General features: G+C 43.5%; 1 protein-coding gene across 10 annotated transcripts in view; it reads right to left on the bottom strand.

The window, feature by feature from the left end:
• Positions 1 to 16,828, bottom strand: part of Myh10 (myosin heavy chain 10) — a 120,996-nt gene that overhangs the window by 71,688 nt on the left and 32,480 nt on the right. For 5 of the 10 annotated variants that reach the window (XM_063241903.1, XM_063241908.1, XM_063241905.1 and 2 more), the window contains exons 5-7: positions 10,845 to 10,947; positions 10,206 to 10,235; positions 5,036 to 5,128 (exon numbers count right to left, since the gene is read on the bottom strand). In XM_063241903.1, the coding sequence (XP_063097973.1) occupies positions 5,036 to 5,128; positions 10,206 to 10,235; positions 10,845 to 10,947 (226 nt within the window). The remainder of the gene's footprint in view (positions 1 to 5,035; positions 5,129 to 10,205; positions 10,236 to 10,844; positions 10,948 to 16,828) is intronic. The other 5 variants (XM_063241906.1, XM_063241907.1, XM_063241912.1 and 2 more) reach the window with 2 other exon arrangements.

Here is a 16,828-nt window from a genome sequence, read left to right as displayed (position 1 = left end):
CCATATGCTGGCATCTTTGGAAGAAATGATATTCTTCAGGAAATTAGTCATCTATATCAGATCAAAGAAGCAGAACCAAATGGCTTCTAAAGCTTATGGAGTTTATAGTTTCAAATATTTTCGCTGCAAGCACATGGCTTATAAACGACGACTACATGGATGTCACCGTACGCGCCGGCCATTGTTTAAACACTCCGTTATTCCTTCTAGGGTGACGACACCAGTCCCAACCAAGGCCCCCTCTGCGGAAAGCCACTGCCTCGTACGACCTCTACTGCGCTCTCAAAACTGGGCCCGCACAGTCTGAGGCCCTAGCAGAGGGTGAGTGCGACCGTGCCTCAAGGTGTGTGCTCAGAAACACTGCAAGAGTTAAATCCCTAATGCAGGTTGAGTTCTGTGGAGCTGCTGGCTTTTGTTCTGCCCACGGATACACTCTCTAGGACTAGAAGAATGTCTAACACACAGCAGGCTACCATATTCTAACTAAATGGATCCGGTAACACGCCTACTATGCATGTCAGTGCCCTAAGACCTGAGAAAATGGGAGGAAGGTTCCTCCTGTAGGAGATCAAGATACATAAGCAAGGTGATTAGCTACTGACTGTGGTGGTATATGCGGGAAATATACGTGACCCTGCAAGAGGGAGACACAGGAAACCACGCAGATAGGGTTTTGGATTTAACTAGGTAGCTAGGAGAGAGAAACAAGGAGAAACGTGGATGGATTCGAAACATAATTCTAACTCACGGATTCGCTGTTAACCTTGACACAGGCCATGGAAAAAAGGCCACATCAAGAATGACTCCAAGGTATTTTGCCTTCACAGGTTTTTACCTCTGTTTTCATTTTGTTTTAAGCTCAAGCAACTCAGTAATTTGATAGCATCATTTATTGGTGCATCACATAAAGGAATAAATTTTGAAAGAAGAAAAATTTCCATTTAGGATATATTAAATTTGAGAAAGCTACTATGTATCTAAGTGGAGATGCTAATTAAGCACCACTGCTGCCTAGCAAAGAATAGATGTTTAATAATTAATTGAACTGAGCAAACAAAAAAATCAAAATTACTCACAATGTAATTGAGAAAAATGAGTCAATATTCATTATTTTCAAGCCCATGAAGGACCAAAGTATTAGCAATACCCACAGAGAAATACCTAAGGGATACTTTAACCGAACAGTATTCAATCGGTAGAATTAATAATTTTTATGAAACTATTAAAATCGGGGCTGGGGACTTAGCTCAGCGGCATAAGCGCCTGCCTTGCATGCAGGCAGTCACGAGTTTCGATCCCTGGTACCGATAAAAACGAAAAAGACAAAAAAAAAAAAAAAAAAAGAAACTATTAAAATCAATTACTTGTTTTAGTACTGTGCAGTTAATGCCTTTAGCTATTTTTTTCTAAAAAATACTATCTATATCAATAAGCATTGATCTTTTAAGATTAAAAAACCACAAGTCAACAAATTGAAGATACCTTTGCTTCTTGGTTGAATGAATAGTTGTCTTTTATCTTAACTATTTCTTTTATATACATATATATGTTTTTTCTTTCAGCTTCTCCCACGTGTTTACATGTGTCTTATTTATTTCACCAATGAGTATATTCCCAAGTTGCATTCACTTACCTCTGAAAGTCCCCAGTTTATCCTTCTTTATGGCTGAGTAGTACACTATTGTATAAAAATACCACATCTTTATCTATTCTTCAGTCAATGAGCATTTAGTTGTTTCCAAGATCTGGCTATTACAAACTGTGCTGCTATAAACATAGGTGCACATGTATCACTGTGGTATGATGTTTTCAGTTCTTTTGGGAAGATACCCAGAAGGGCAACAAATAGGTTGAATGGGACCTCAAGCCCTAGTTTTCTGAGGAATCTCCACACCGATTTCCTGGTGCAGCAGTTGCACCAGTCTACACTTTCACCAACAGTGGAGAAGGGTTCCTTTCCCCCACAGCCTCTCCAGCATTTGTAATTGTTTGATTTCTTCATGATAGCCAATGAATATTATTATGTCTAAGAATACTAGCAATCAAAATTTTCTTCCTATGAAAATGAAGATCAGTCTTTGTGTGTCTTTTACATACAGCTTTCTATAAATACCACCTTTAGAGGTTTTAATTTTTTTTTTTTTATTTTGGGGGTACTGGAATCAAACTCAGGACCTTGTGTTTGCCAAGCAGGCACTGTGCCACTGAGCTGTGTTCCTGGCCCACAGGCTTTTAAAATAATGTGAACACTTTGGAAGGCAGTACCTCAGCTGAAACAGGGCTTGGTAAGAATTTAGAACAGAGGACTGCTTAACTCCTCCCCTTGTGCTGCTTTAGACTGCCTAAAAAATAATCTCTGAAATTTTTCCAGCAGAATGTGAGGCAGGGTCCTACCAAAATCACTTACATCAACAACTGGAAGAGAATGCACAAAAGGCATTAAGGAAACTTGTTGATTACTTTGCAGCTAAATTACAGAATGTGAGCATCTTAGCTTGGGCTATAATTTGAAGGAATGCTCTAGAGCAGAGCGTTGCTACTTCAGCATAACTGACATTTGGGGCCGAAAGATTCTCTGTCCTATGCACTGTGGACTGTTTAGCAGCATCCCTGGCCTCTCCTGGCCAGAGGCAGTCTCAGGCCACTGCCTTTCCCCACAGCTGAACATACAAAATGTCTCCAGACTCCGCCAGCTTCCCTGCGAACCTGTATTTAAGACCCGTCAAGAGGAATGCCAATTAGGTGACAATGATGATCTCTCTAAGGACGGGTAGTACTACTAGTCTAAAATGGGGTCCATCACCTCCATCTTTGGCACTCACCCCTTTGCAAGGTCCTCTCATACATACTGTCAGGCTGGGCTGGTGTAACGAGGGAACACGAGAGAGGAACATTAGGTGGCTTTCTCTTGCATCGCCTGCTCTGAGAAGTCCGTGGCCATATCCTGCGGATTCTCAAGCAGCTTGTGGAGATGTCAGTGCCTTGAGGAACCACAGCCTCCGGCCAGCAGCTATGAAGAACTGGGGCCCCTGAGCAAGCTCGGGAAAAGAACTTCTGGCCTCAGTCGCTTCCGTAACCACCACTCTAACCAACCATGTCATGATTACGAGAGCCTGAATTAGCACCTAAGATGCTGCTCAATTTCTGACATCCAGAAACTGTGAGATGAATATTTTAAGTCACTAGGTTTGAGGGTCATTTATTACATAGCAATAGATAGTTAATACAGAACAGCATCTGTCCCAAACGCAAAAATAATGAGTGAAAACACATCCGGCAGCTATAGAAACTTACCATTTAGTGAAGAAGCACTGCACTTTTAGCAAAGAATACAAATGATAGTTTAATAGCAATTTATCTCTTCCAGGCAAAAATGACACAACTAGGCACAAGATGAAATGTTTCCCCTGAAGCTTGAGTGTGGTTGTGGGGGAGGTCAGAGTAGATGGGTAACTCGATTTATGTGGTAAAATAAAGGATTTTCCATGAAGAAGTCCTTGCAAATCTTTGTGGAGAATCACATACCAAAGTGGGGAGCTCATGCTTCTCCTGGCCCGGGACACAGCCGCTAAACACAGGGCTTTGCAGTGGGAAGGGCTCCAGATTTCACTGTGCCTCAGACTCAACAGCGATGATCCTAGCACAGGAGAAGCTGGGTTTCCCTGGACCTTCCGTAAATGCAAAGCCACAGATGTGCCTCCTCCTGATACAGACATATCCTCACCTCACTTCTGCACGCAGGAGACTAAAGTAATCACTAACCGAACCCGGGCGAAGTACATCTTCGCACATTATCTTACTAAGAACCAAGACTATTCCAAGCCAACAGATCTCCCCTTCTCACAGAACTGGGAAACCTCTTGTGCTTCTGCTTCTGCTGCCTCTGAGTGGGAGGTGGGCTGAATGATGCCCCACCAGGGTCACAGACTGAAGTCCCAATTCCCAATGCCTCAGGATGCAGCCGTATTTGGGAAGGGTCTTTAAAGAAGGAGCTGCTAAACTGAGGTCATGAGGAGGGGCACTAATTAAGAGACCGGCGTCCCTTTAAATTGGAGACGGAGGGAAGATCACGGCAAGACACAGCGAGAACATGACCAGCTACAAGCCAAGGAGACAGACTGCAGCAGAAGACACGTGCGCTGACACACAGATTCCAGGTTCCTCCCTCCGGAACTGTGGAGAGACAGATCTCACTGTCCAACCCACCCAGTCGGTGGCTTCTTGTTATAGGTAGAAACTGATACAGAAGGTTTTCTACTTACCTTGTGCATAGTGGGTAAAATGTGACAACTGAACCTGGTCCTGCCACTAACTCCTGAAATCATCTGACCACAAATTTAACATGTGCACCATGACTATTATTAGCTTGGTTCTAAAAGGTATAGCGCATGATACTAGATTCCTCAAAATTTCCAAAGAATTGTTAAAATCAAGTCTCTTCTATCCTGGCTTCCTTGATTTTTATTAACATTTTAGAGGATGGGAAAAAAATAGAATCAAACTGAATAACCTAATAAAGTAATTGAACACTAATAAGATCAATGGAACTCAGATCAATGGAAGAGCTAGTCGGGCAGAGAGGGACAGAAAAGCTTTCAAGGAGTTAAAATAGCTAAGAAAAAAACGGAAGGAGAAGTACTCTGAAGTGCACACCCCACAGACGTGGACGGCTTACCTTACCTAACGCCAGCGCTGTTCACTGAGCATTTACTAAGCCTGTTGCAACGCTGTAGGTTCAGCACGCCTGTGATTTCACCGCCACGCCAAACCCATAATATCAGACACCAAGAAGCCAGAGCACAGAGGCTGTGTAGTTACATGTCCATCTAAGTATATAGAATCACGTATCTCTATGTAATAAATACAATTGAAACTACTTTCAGACTGCTTTTTTCTTTTTAGAATGTGGCTGCTAGAAACTTTTACAGTATTTAATAATCTCTTCCTAAAAATCTAAGAAAATAAATTCATTTGCTTAAGCATAGGAGACATTTAGTTAGAAATCGGACAAAAGCTTCCGTGCTTTTAAACTTACAAAACGAGATGAGTTATCGTTTTTCACAGTCTTCGCATTTCCAAACGATTCCAGAATTGGATTTGCTTGCAAAAGCTGCCGTTCAAGTTCCCCCTAAAAGACATCACACACACACACACACACGTACACATACACATAAATAAAAACAGGTGTGTCAGTCTAGTGATTTTATTCCAGTCCTCAGGAAAGAAAAAGGAAAACCCCACACACTTTCCCTCCTCTTCAGTGCCTCAATGCTGTTTGCCAGGAAGCAGCTGTTCTAGGTTCTCGATCCTGATTAGGATACAGCTCTGCTAAAGGAAAACTTTGGTGTCCAGAAAGTAATCGCACGAAGAAAATGTCACAAATGGTCCATTTAAACACACTCACATAAATTAGGCAGAGAATTTTAAAAGTAAAACAAAATCAACTGGGTTCCACAAAATTAAATTTAGCATGACTTCAATTAAGAGTATATTAATCCTTAACATTTCTATGTACTTTTACTCTGCCTTGTTTGAAAGATTAACGTGGCTGATTTAATAACTGCCACTGTGCTGGCTGGTGCAGGATTTTGTTTTTCCAGAGGCTTTCACACCATATCTCAATAGCACAGACAGAACAACGGCCCCACCTCCACCTGCAGAGCCAGGCAGAGACAGCGAGGTCCTCACCTGATCAGCTGGACAAGGCTAAGCACAATGCGGTTGGTACAAAGTATCCTGTAGCACTTCACTTACATGCAAATCAGGCCAAGCATTTTACTAATAAAGGATGGGAGTATATTACCAAATGTTTCACTAGAAAACACAATAGGAAACTGTAAGAAAGCAGGGTTTCATTTCCGTCTGAGAAAAGTACTAGGATGTGATGCTGTATTTCTGCAATGTAGTATTAGAACTATCTTTATGACTTAAATAAATCTGCTTTTTCTAAACACAAACCTTATTCCTGTGTTTGAAAATACCCACAGTAGTCTACACCTAAAGAAACAGAGGTACCACTAGCAAATGTAATTCTCAGAGCACAAGAGACCCTCACGTAAGATTCTCTAGTTAGCGGTCACTTGTCTTGAGATGTATTCACGGTATTCCCATCAATTCCAAAAGTGGGACAAATACACGTTACAATGTGACCGCCCTCCTAACGGACAGTGAACCCGAGAGACCAAGCGAAGATCTTGGCTCAGGATCCCGCTGGAAAGGTAGGGCCGTGTCCCCCAAGATCCTTACACTGCAAGGGGACACGCTCTTGTCACCTTCATGTGGACTGCACCACTGCCACGGGTCTCAACTGCAGTCTGGAACTAGTTAGGATCCAGCTGAAACCAGCTTGGGCCCCGTGAACTCACTACACACGAACACTTCACTTTCAGGAAATTAGATAATTTCCTCCCTGAAGAGTGAATCTCGCAGTTTATTGACTTACAGACACTTACAAGACTACTGATATAAATCTCTCTGAAGCTTTACACGCTGCCCAACCTGCTTAGATGTGGTGTCCTGACCCAGTTTTAATGGCTCAGTGTAATCATTAAGACCGTGTGCTGTGAGTTGTTCTGTGACAGAACACACTGTCTCTCCAAGGTCACATCCATCAGCACGCCCAAGGCTAACATTTTACAAAGCCCACGGTGTTGCAAAACCCTCTTCTTCTCTTTTTACAACCTAACTCAATTTGTGGGATCAGAATGTAAGATGGCAGAAAGACACTGATGTTCCGATAAGTGTGAATGTCTAAACATATTAAATCAAGGGTCGCAAAACACGAGCCTCTTAACAACTACATGCTATCCCGCCACATCATAAACAGAAGAGTTTCCTAATCTCGCTGTAAGACGTTTTTCTGCCAGGTGTGGTGGTGCACACCTGTAATACCAGCAGGGGGGGCTGAGGCAGGAAGTCACAAATTTGAGCACAGCCTGGGCAAAAACGGGGAGATGCCGGGGATGCAGCTCAATGCAGAGGTCCTGTGTTCAATCCCCAGTATGGCAAGTGAGGCGGAGGGGAGGAACCTTCGCCATCAATGACATATGAACAACAACAAAACCCCCAGGTATTCATTTCCTGCAAGTAAAGTGTCTCATTTTCATGTTCCCTAGACAGTGACTACAAGGATTCTTTTAGTTCACCTTCTTACTCTGTTGTTCTCCTCCCCACAGCGTGTGTATGTGTGTGTGTGTGTGTGTGTGTGTGTGTGTGTGTGTGTGTGTGTTCTGCTGATTCGGTCCCTTCTTTATATGTCCTATAGCTAGCTCAGTCACTACTAGGGAAAGTGATGCCCTGCAAATGTTTGCATGAGCGACGGAGAGCGCCCGTGACGTTCTAGCTGAGCCGGGAGGACGAGCTGGTGAGGGCAGCAGCAGGCCGGGCGAGGGGTCTTCACCGTCACCATCTCAGCTGTGGCCCCAGCACTTCCGGCCCTGCTGCGTATCTCCTGCGCTAATGGGGTCACGTTACTACTTTCCTCCTAATGGATCGGGACATTTATGAGATCAAATAAAGATCTCAAAAACTGACACATCCTGAAAAGCTTGACATAAAGTCAATACTATAAAACACACAACAATGATCTACAATGAAGAAATTAGCAAGAAATGGGATCATTTCTGTGTTGAGTAATTCCATAATTAGACAAAATTGTGCTAACATCTCCTAACCAAAATATAAAGATGTTTATAAACCATCTGAGAAGAGTGAATCAAGTTACCTTTCTATGAGAACTGGAAGGGCAAGGGCCCTAGTTTCTTTTTTATTTTCCTTCCATACTGGAAATATGAACCCACTGTGCATTCAAGGCAAGCACTCCACCACCAAGCTGTACCCTTGACCCTCCTTGGGACAGGGTCTCACTAAATTATTCACTCTGGCCTGAACTCCTGACCCTCCTGCCTCAGCTTCTCAAGGAGCTGGAATTACAGGGGCCTGCCACCAGCCTGGCCCTGGTTTGTACTTATGAGACACGTTCTTTTTGAGAACAGAGGAGAGAAAAGTAGCAATGACTACTGAGTTTTTTTAAAAACTAATTATTCTGAATTTTATAATGCTTTCAAGAGTTACTGATCATGGCGAAAACTATATCCTTTGTGTTTACTGGATAGTGTACACTGTATTCTTGCAGACTGATATGTAAGGTGAGTCTGAAATGGTTAAGAAATACATCCCTCTTGCAAAACTCCAGGTCAGCCTGCAAAGGGCCAGGGTCAGGGACCATGCTGTACCCTGCAGGCCTGGCAAGGTAAAGTGCAGGCGGTACTGACCACCAGAGGAGAATCAAAAGCAGGAGGCCACGGCCAAACACGTGCTGGAACCACTTTGTTCTCATGTGGCAGGCTCTGATTTCTGCATCTGTCACTTGCTGGCTAGTCTTGGTTCAAGGCACGGCACAAAGGCCAGGGAAAGGGACAAAGCCATCCGCAAGGGAATCCGGAAGGCTCGGAGGCAGGTGGCCTGGCTTGAAGGGATCATTCTCAGGGAAGGGTCAAGTTTCAGAAACGAACCACTTTCAGATCTACTCCAACGCTGCACTGCACGGAGGCTTTGTGACCCACTCTCAGGGCAAACCGTGAGGACGGAGCAAGGACGCCATGGCTGCAGGTGGCTGGCAAGCACTCAGGCCACGAAGTCAAACAACTTTGGTTCAAAAACTCACCAACGACTCACAGGCGAATGTTTGTTTAAAGCTTACTTATTTAAGTGTTGTGACGTTCATGACTGATCATTCTTAAAATGGGGTAAGCAAGCCATGGACAGGGGGTTCAGGCAGAGAGAAGTAATCTCTGGACAGGACACCCCAGGATGTGACTATCCCAACCACGTGGCCAAGTATTCCTATGTGAGTTAGAGATGAAAAAGTGAGAGCCAGTGTTCTTCTGACACTTGTAAAAGCATCAAGTGACCATTTGAATGGTACTAAAATACACTTGGGGAAGGCAGGAGGGGAACTCTGCGCACAGCAAACACATGCAGAAGACATGCAAGCCAGCACGACAGCCAAGCGCGGCCAAGGCAGCGGCCGCCTTCTCCAGTGAAACTTGCTCTTGGGGGACTGACTGCACCCACAGTAAAATCTACAGACTGGCACACTACACACAGCAACAGGGGTGGACTCGTGTTTAAAATGACATCGAAACGAGGCGTTAGCAATAATGGCTCCTGCGCTTCCCAGAGGATTTGGAAATCCTAAATCTGTACATCACTTATTTAACACTGTTTTCCCAGTGCTGTAAAAGCTTGTTTCTGGTCCTTATCATCCTTCTTTAACTGGCAAAGAAGCCTTTAAAAAGCCCACAGGAGAATGATTATCTCATTAACCCTTTCCACTTTCATCCTTGGCCTGGATTGCACTAACGGAACAAAAGACCATCCCAGGCCTTCCTATGGCATGGCTTTGGTGTCTGATGATGCCTTTAAGAATTTTAAATAAGAGATCTGGGGATTTCGTTATCTGTGACAATTCCTGGAGGTACGTATCATCGTTTCCTTATATTCACTGGTCATCTCCAGAATTCCACATTATTGTTTCTCATTTTACGATGGCTTCATATCATCATGCTTGTATAAAACAGACAAACCAAAGTTGTCCCAGTGCAAGGAAAAGGATTCTGTCCCAGGCCAGGGACCAACTCTACGCAAGGACTCTGGGTTTGCTCCTGCCCTCCTTCTCCCTGGAAGCAGGAGATGGGGTGTCTGCTCTGGTTTGTGGTTTGTTCACTGTTAGGCTCTGTAGAGCTAAATGACAGGTATCTGGTAAGTAGGAATACATTCTAGGAGAATTTTAACTTATTTTATATATTAAATATATGAGGCCTTTAGATTAAATAATGTAGGGGCATAAACTATACAATGCCATGTTAGGTTTTCATGTGTTTCAGAAGTACTAGGATGATTCTGTCTGGTATTTGAAAGATGAAACCATAAATTGATAGGCTTCGTAAACATGCAGTTCAATGTCATGATAAAAGGGAAAAATAAATTTACGATTTATTCAGAAAATAAATGTAAAGCAAAATAGCATGCTACATCTTATGAAAGAAAGAGGCTTTAAGCAATGAATTTTCAAAATTAAATATTTTTGAAAAAAGAATAGATTCCACTCAGAAATAAGGTATTTGTTTTGAGCAGAGACTCAATCTAAAGACAGAAATCAGGGCAAACACTCAAGACCAAGAAGCATAAAGAAAAGCACTTGCCTGGTGTTTCACGGGTTTAGGTGAGTCCTGCTGTTTGTTACAAACAGATAAGCAAAGGTTAGCAAGTGTGGGTCTTTCCCGAGCAGTAGCCAAACCCAAGCACCAAGCCAGAGTGCAGCTTAGCATCGGGGCTGCTGGTGCAGCTGGCATTTTTGCAGGCTGTATCAACTACCACCTCTGCAGCTCTAAAAGTTAAAGATAACTGACACTGAGACTCTGTATTTCTGTCTTTTCTATCACTGATTCTTCCCACGTCTCCCCTCCCCTCAAGCAGCAGAAGCAGAGCACTCTGCAAGTTGAGAAAGAAGTATTAAAACTATCTGAGCAGTTTTTAAGGTAGAAAATTGGAAATCAACATAAGCATTGCTCATCAGGTACTAACCATTCTCCCCAAATCTTTCTAAGAAGTTAGGCTGCCAGCTATAACCTTAATTCCCGTTTACACTGTAAGAAAATCTATGGCAATTTCTGTAAACCCTTCTCTTGAGTAAAACAAAACAAAAGGGTGACTAGGTAGGGGGACACAGGAGCTGTCACTCCGAGCTCTGTATAATGTACAAGTGTTTCCTTGGTTTTACACCTGAAATTATAAAAGAATAAAACTAAGCAATGAAAAGCAACAGCAGAGCAAGAACTTACAGGAATATTGTGGTCTTTCCTTCCTTTATGTGAAGAAGCGACGTGGGCAAGGTACTGAATGACTTTCTTAGTATTCTCCGTCTTCCCGGCACCCGATTCGCCCCTAAAAGAGGTATTAACATCAGGCACTTTAAAGAAAGTTCAGTGCATTTCATTCAAAACTTATGATTGATACAATTAAACTGAAACAGAACAAGAAATACCGAGTAATAAGAACAGTAGTGGTTAAAAAACAAAACAAATCCTATTAACGGAAGTCACACTGTTTTTCAAGTATTACATTTGTGTAATAATTCTTGGTAGGGGTGAATGAGATGGAAAATGCCCCCCAGGCACTTTTTTTGTGTGTGTGCTCATCAAAAAGGGAACTTGATGACAGTGTCCATCAGAAAACTCATCTGCAGCACAAACACCCAGCACCAAGCAGAGAAATCCTGAAACAATCGCCAGGAGCCCACAGAGCTCCCTCTGGGAGGCAAAGCGGTCATGGGCCTCGGGGGTCACTGACGTCATCTTGAAAGCTGTCGTCACTGCTCAGAACTGGGCTCAGGATGGTGTGCTGCCCTCGGCACCGATGTGGCACCTGGCCCGCAGCTCATTACAACTTCTTCCAGACTGCTGGCTGGAACACCAGCTCCCTGACCCCCATGACATGGGTTTACTTGTGTGTCTTTATTTATTTATTTTTTTTTGTCTTTTTCGTTTTTTTTTTATCGGTACCAGGGATTGAACTCACGACTGCCTGCTTGCAAGGCAGGCGCTTATGCCGCTGAACTAAATCCCCAGCCCCGTGTGTCTTTATTTTTAATCCCTTAGTTTTAACCTCACTTGGTGCTGACACTCAGGCAGTGGGTAATTTGCTGTCAAAGTGAAAAAAGCTGTATGAATTTTATTGTGAACAGGGACAAATACCGTCGCTTCATAGGATTCATATTTACAGGTGGAGCTGGCACATTTCAGAATTGCCTGTATTTCTACTGAGGACTAAACCTGAAATTCAGATGAGCTGCTGGGTTCCCAGGGACACCAGAATGATGCCATGTGCTTAAATGGTTAAGGTTTCCCAAGACAGGGTCACAGCAAACCTACCTTAACAATTAAGAATGTCAATTTGAATTATAATATAAAAGCGGTTGAATGAATGAATGAACAAAGGTCCCACACATTTCCTCTTAAGTTTATGCCTCGGGACTTTTAAAGTACTTTTTTTGCTCCCATTCCTAACGTCCTTTCATCGCCATTACATTTACCACCTGACTAGCAATGATGTACAGGAAGTGGTGGTTTTTCTCTCACTCATTCAACAAACATTCATTTGGCCACTCAACAAACACCTCTTAATCCACTTATGCCTCTCGGGCATTCTCCTCAGCGCTCAGTGATGGAGCAGTGAGTCCACGCCTTTGCTCAAGTTTAGGAGCAGCGACAGGAAATAATTAACAAAAGCAACTAAGATGGCCTCAGTCGTGAAGAACACTGGGAAGGAAATAAGGAAGATGCTGAGCGGAGAGCTGAGAAGGGAAACCTCCTTAGATGTGATGGTCACGGAGAAGCCGCCTGCAGGGCAAGCAGGGCTGCCCAGTGAGAGTCAGACAGCAGCCGGGCAGGAGGAAGAAGGGCTGCACGGTCCCACCACAAAAGGGCCGCTCGGGGGCTCCAGCAATTTCCAGCCACTTACTAGGACTTCATATCAGTAATAACCCGCCGGGGAGGGCAGGAGACCCACTAGTGAAGTAATCCCCGGCAGTCACAGGAGAGCATACGCATTTTATTCAAGTATAACTTCTTAATAGCATAAGAACAATTCTCCCTGCCTGTTAACTTTATTGATGATACTTAGTGCTTCGGTGCTAGTTACATTGGTTGATGGTTTCAAACACATCGCTTTTTGCTATGCTAGAGAAATAAGCTTGTCATTTAGCCTGACGATGACTTGTCTCAAAAACAGTTAGGAAACAGTTAGGACGGCTGCACTTCCCCGAGGCGCTCCTCTGTGGCCCCCCGCACACCTGCTCTCTGGGCTCGTGGCACTGGGCTCTGCACAACACTCTTCCCCTGCCTGTGCACGTCTCCAGCTTTAACATCTGCTTATGAATGCTGCTAAAGTTAAATAGTTCAGATCTACAGTAACTGTATTATAGAAAATATTGCTTCAAAATAGATGTATTTTAACTTTGAATGTTGAATTCTCACGAGGGGAGACAATGACTCTTGAAGTTCTCTACCATAAAATCAGAACAATAATTCCTAACACAAGAGGTTTGCTGATGAGAAAACACAATCCAATTAAAGCCAGTGATGTTCAAAAAACATTATTCATTTACTACATAAAGCTCATCTATCGTACACAAGGTAGTCTGAATGACTACCCTTGAAGTTACTTTGAAATGAATCTACGTGTCCTTACCGTGGTTAAGAATGCTGGCTACGGAGTAAAAGCATCCTGCCTCCACCCAAAGCCTTCCACAGTCCCTCCGTCAAGGTTCCATCTCGAGTGCCTTCCCCCAGAAGAGCCCATTCAGGCTTCATCCCCAGCCCTCGCCAGTACTGAGGCAGGGGCGCCTGGCAGGTGGAAGGCGGTCGTTTGAGGTGGCCGTTTGAGGCATACTCTAGGAGACACTGGGACTCTGCCTCCGTCTTGTCTTTAACGTGCCACTAAGACGTGAGGAGTTTCCCACTGTCATCAGGTTACTGCCTCACCACATGCCCAAAAGCAAAGGAGTCAATCGACCATGCACTGAATTTTCAGAAACCAAGAGCCAAAATTAACTTTTCCTAAACAGAGAGCTGATTAATGCATGCTAACTACAATATGTGGCGTTGGGGATGTTCTCTAAGATAGTTTGTAAATTAAAGTAAAATCAAGTCACTTATTAATGCTGACATAATACATGCCAAGAGCCTGGCATTGTGCCTAGCAAAGGCTCTCATGAAATGGCAGGTTTCGGTAGCTACGGTGATGATCAATTATGATAACTGGAAACAACCCGACTTTCATTGGGAGGTAGCAGAAATACGTGATTTCTGGAAATGGAGAACGGAACACAACACAACACTAGGCAGACGGCACATCTCACCCAAGGGGAGCAGAGGAAATAAAAGTAGCCTCAACAAAAGTAAAGGAAGAAAGGCCAAAAAGAAAGCTTGGCAGAATTCTGAAGAAAGCAGAACCAGGATCTCAACTAGTGAGGAGGGGAAAGGGAACGGAGCTCCTTCTACCAACAAACCAGCTGGCTTCACTGCTGACCTGCGGGGCCGCGGTCAGGGGAAGGGCTGCGGCCCTGGCTTCTGGGAAAGTAACCCGTCAAGTGGGAAGGTACCCCGAAACTGAAGCAGAGCCCTGTCCCTGCTGAAGCACACTGGGTTTAAAGGACCCGGAGTTGTTGTTTTGTTTTGTTGCAAAAGTTAGCAGCAGGAAGTGTACCCGGGGCTTTTCCTCTCACCTACAACAGCAGCTCTTCTTATGTTGTATTTTGAGACAGATTCTCACTAAATTACTAAAATGTCCAGGCTGGGCTTCAACTTGTGATCCTCCTGCCTCGGCCTCCCACAGTGCTGGGATTACAGCCATTTATCATCATGGCCCAGGCCTTTTTAGCCTCAAGACAGACCTAGAGCTCTTTTCTCAAAAGGGTGTGCAATCCAAAATGAAAACACACAGAACAGCATAAAAAGTGGAAGAGATCATTTCTACATGACAATCTGGGCTCTTCCTCTGAATTCCTTCTGCCCCTGATTTCCCCCGTGAGAAACCCCTCTCCTTGTTTTCACTCACTCTGACATATGTGACGTTAAATTCAGTCTAGCTTCAAAAACATCCTTTGCCTTGCATTCCTGCTTTACATGAAAGGCACTATGTATTAGCCCCCTCTATATATTACACACACACACACACACACACACACACACACACACACTCTCCATATGCACACCAGAAGGTGGTTTTCTATGGTTTCAAAACCTTTTCCTTTAGAAAGCAGCTTATTAGGAAGCGTTGGGCTCAAATCTCCCTCGGTCACACTAATACCAATTCCTATGAGGTCTAAAGTGGCAGTGATATATAAATGGAGATGACAGGGACACAGTAAAGATTAACAGAGGTAACATTTGCAAAGATGTCAGCTCCCTTGTACATTTGCCTGAACATTTTTTTCCTATGTTAAAAAAACTTTAACTGATGCAAAATTTGGCCTAGAATTTTTAAAACTTTTTATCTGTCTAATTCTATTACACAGTTATAATCTGAAGTGAGCACTGCCAGAGCAATATAATAACCTCCAAGGTTTTATGACTTAAGGATGTGTGCAACAAACTTATTAGAAAAACAAGCTGGGGTCTAGGTTCAAGGCTCTAGGGTCACTTGGCATAGCTGGGACAAAAAAAAAAATAAAATAAAATAAAAGAGGATCAACTTTTATCTGACCATCAGATGATGTTTCAGCTATACTGCACTGCTGCCTTAGTTATTTAATAACCAATCTATTCATACTTTAAAACTTTTATAACATACTCTCAACTAAGATCGCTCTGAGAGGCATGGTGGTGCGCGCCTGTAATCCCAGGACTCAGGAGGCTGAGGCAGGAGGAGTACTGGGAGCTTGAGGCTAGCCTGGGCTACAAAGTGAGTTCAAGGCCAGCCTGAACTGCACAGTGAAAACCTTTCTCAAGAAAACAAAAACCAACAAAGTCGCTCTGCCATCATCACTTAATATACTATCTGTATATGATAAAATGCCTTTACCAAAAAAAAAAAAAATATATATATATATATATATATATATATATAATTATGTGTTGATAGAAGTCTACTGGAAAGCAAGCACTGTTTTAAAATTGGTATGCTGTATTAAAATGCACTTAAAAGGAGAAACACTTGGATTAACCAGTTTACCTAACAGGAATCAGAGTGATTAAATGTACCTAGACTATTATCTAAAAGGGGAGCTTAATGATTAGGAAGACAGTAAATTCCTCACCAAGGCTGACTCTGTTTTGTCAGTTTTAATTCTAATACAATGGGAAGTCAACACTCTTAACAGGGTTTCATCCATTTCATTCAGACCGAGTGGGGTGTGAAAGAACACTAGGGTGCTGGCCCAACAATGGCCAAGCGGGGGCTGCAATGCAGGCCTGAGACTGCCAAACAAAGGCTCCGGGAGCGGGAGCGGGGCAGGGAGGCCAGGGTGGGAATTAGGAGTTGATCCCTTGGAGGGAAGGAAGTCAGAGAGCCAGGGTCTAGGAAGGTAAAGCTTCCGGTGAGGTATCAGACTGCTTACACACTTATTGAACAAGTAACATGCTGCTTCTAATTGTATTTTCACTTCCGGATAGTGTGTACACAAGTACCAATAAAGATGATTAATACTTAATATAAAATAAGTACCTTATCGTCGACTGGTCTCTTGAAGAAAATGTAATGGACTGGGCTGTGAACTAAATTTAAGAAGACAGCATTTACATGCTCTTAGAGAACCTCGTTTTTTGAGCCAAGGTCTTTTATATGGTTTGGACTGGCCTTGAACTCAATATGCAGCCCAGGTTGACCGTGAATTTGCAAGGATTCTCCTGCCTCAGCCTCCTGAGTGCTGGGATTACTCACTGTGCCTTTGAGCCTGGATCTTTATTTGGATTTTGAGATCCTACCACAGGGATGGTGGCCCTTTCAGGGCTTCCCATGGTACAAACAGCCAGCTGCTGCACAGGGGCCGAGCGCTCCCACTGCGGCCCAGGACAGCACACTTCCAAAGCCCAGCATCTGTAATTTCACATTGTCTTAAGTTTCGGGTCACAAGGTAACTTTCTAGTGATATGAGCAGGAAAATCTATTATTAAATTCCACAACTTGGTATCTACAAGGAAAAAAAAACTAGTGGAGCTGAAGAGGCCTGAAGTAGTGCCTGAAGAGGCAGGACATCTGTCCTGACAGGGGTTTGGGCTACAAAAACACTCTGCAAAGTGTGCTTCAGATGTGTGCTTCCCTTACA

Source organism: Cavia porcellus, unplaced genomic scaffold (genome assembly GCF_034190915.1).
Source record: "Cavia porcellus strain 051 isolate PalLab524CR breed Dunkin Hartley unplaced genomic scaffold, mCavPor4.1 scaffold_32, whole genome shotgun sequence".
NCBI lineage: Eukaryota > Metazoa > Chordata > Mammalia > Rodentia > Caviidae > Cavia > Cavia porcellus.
This window is presented reverse-complemented; position numbering and strand designations above follow the sequence as displayed.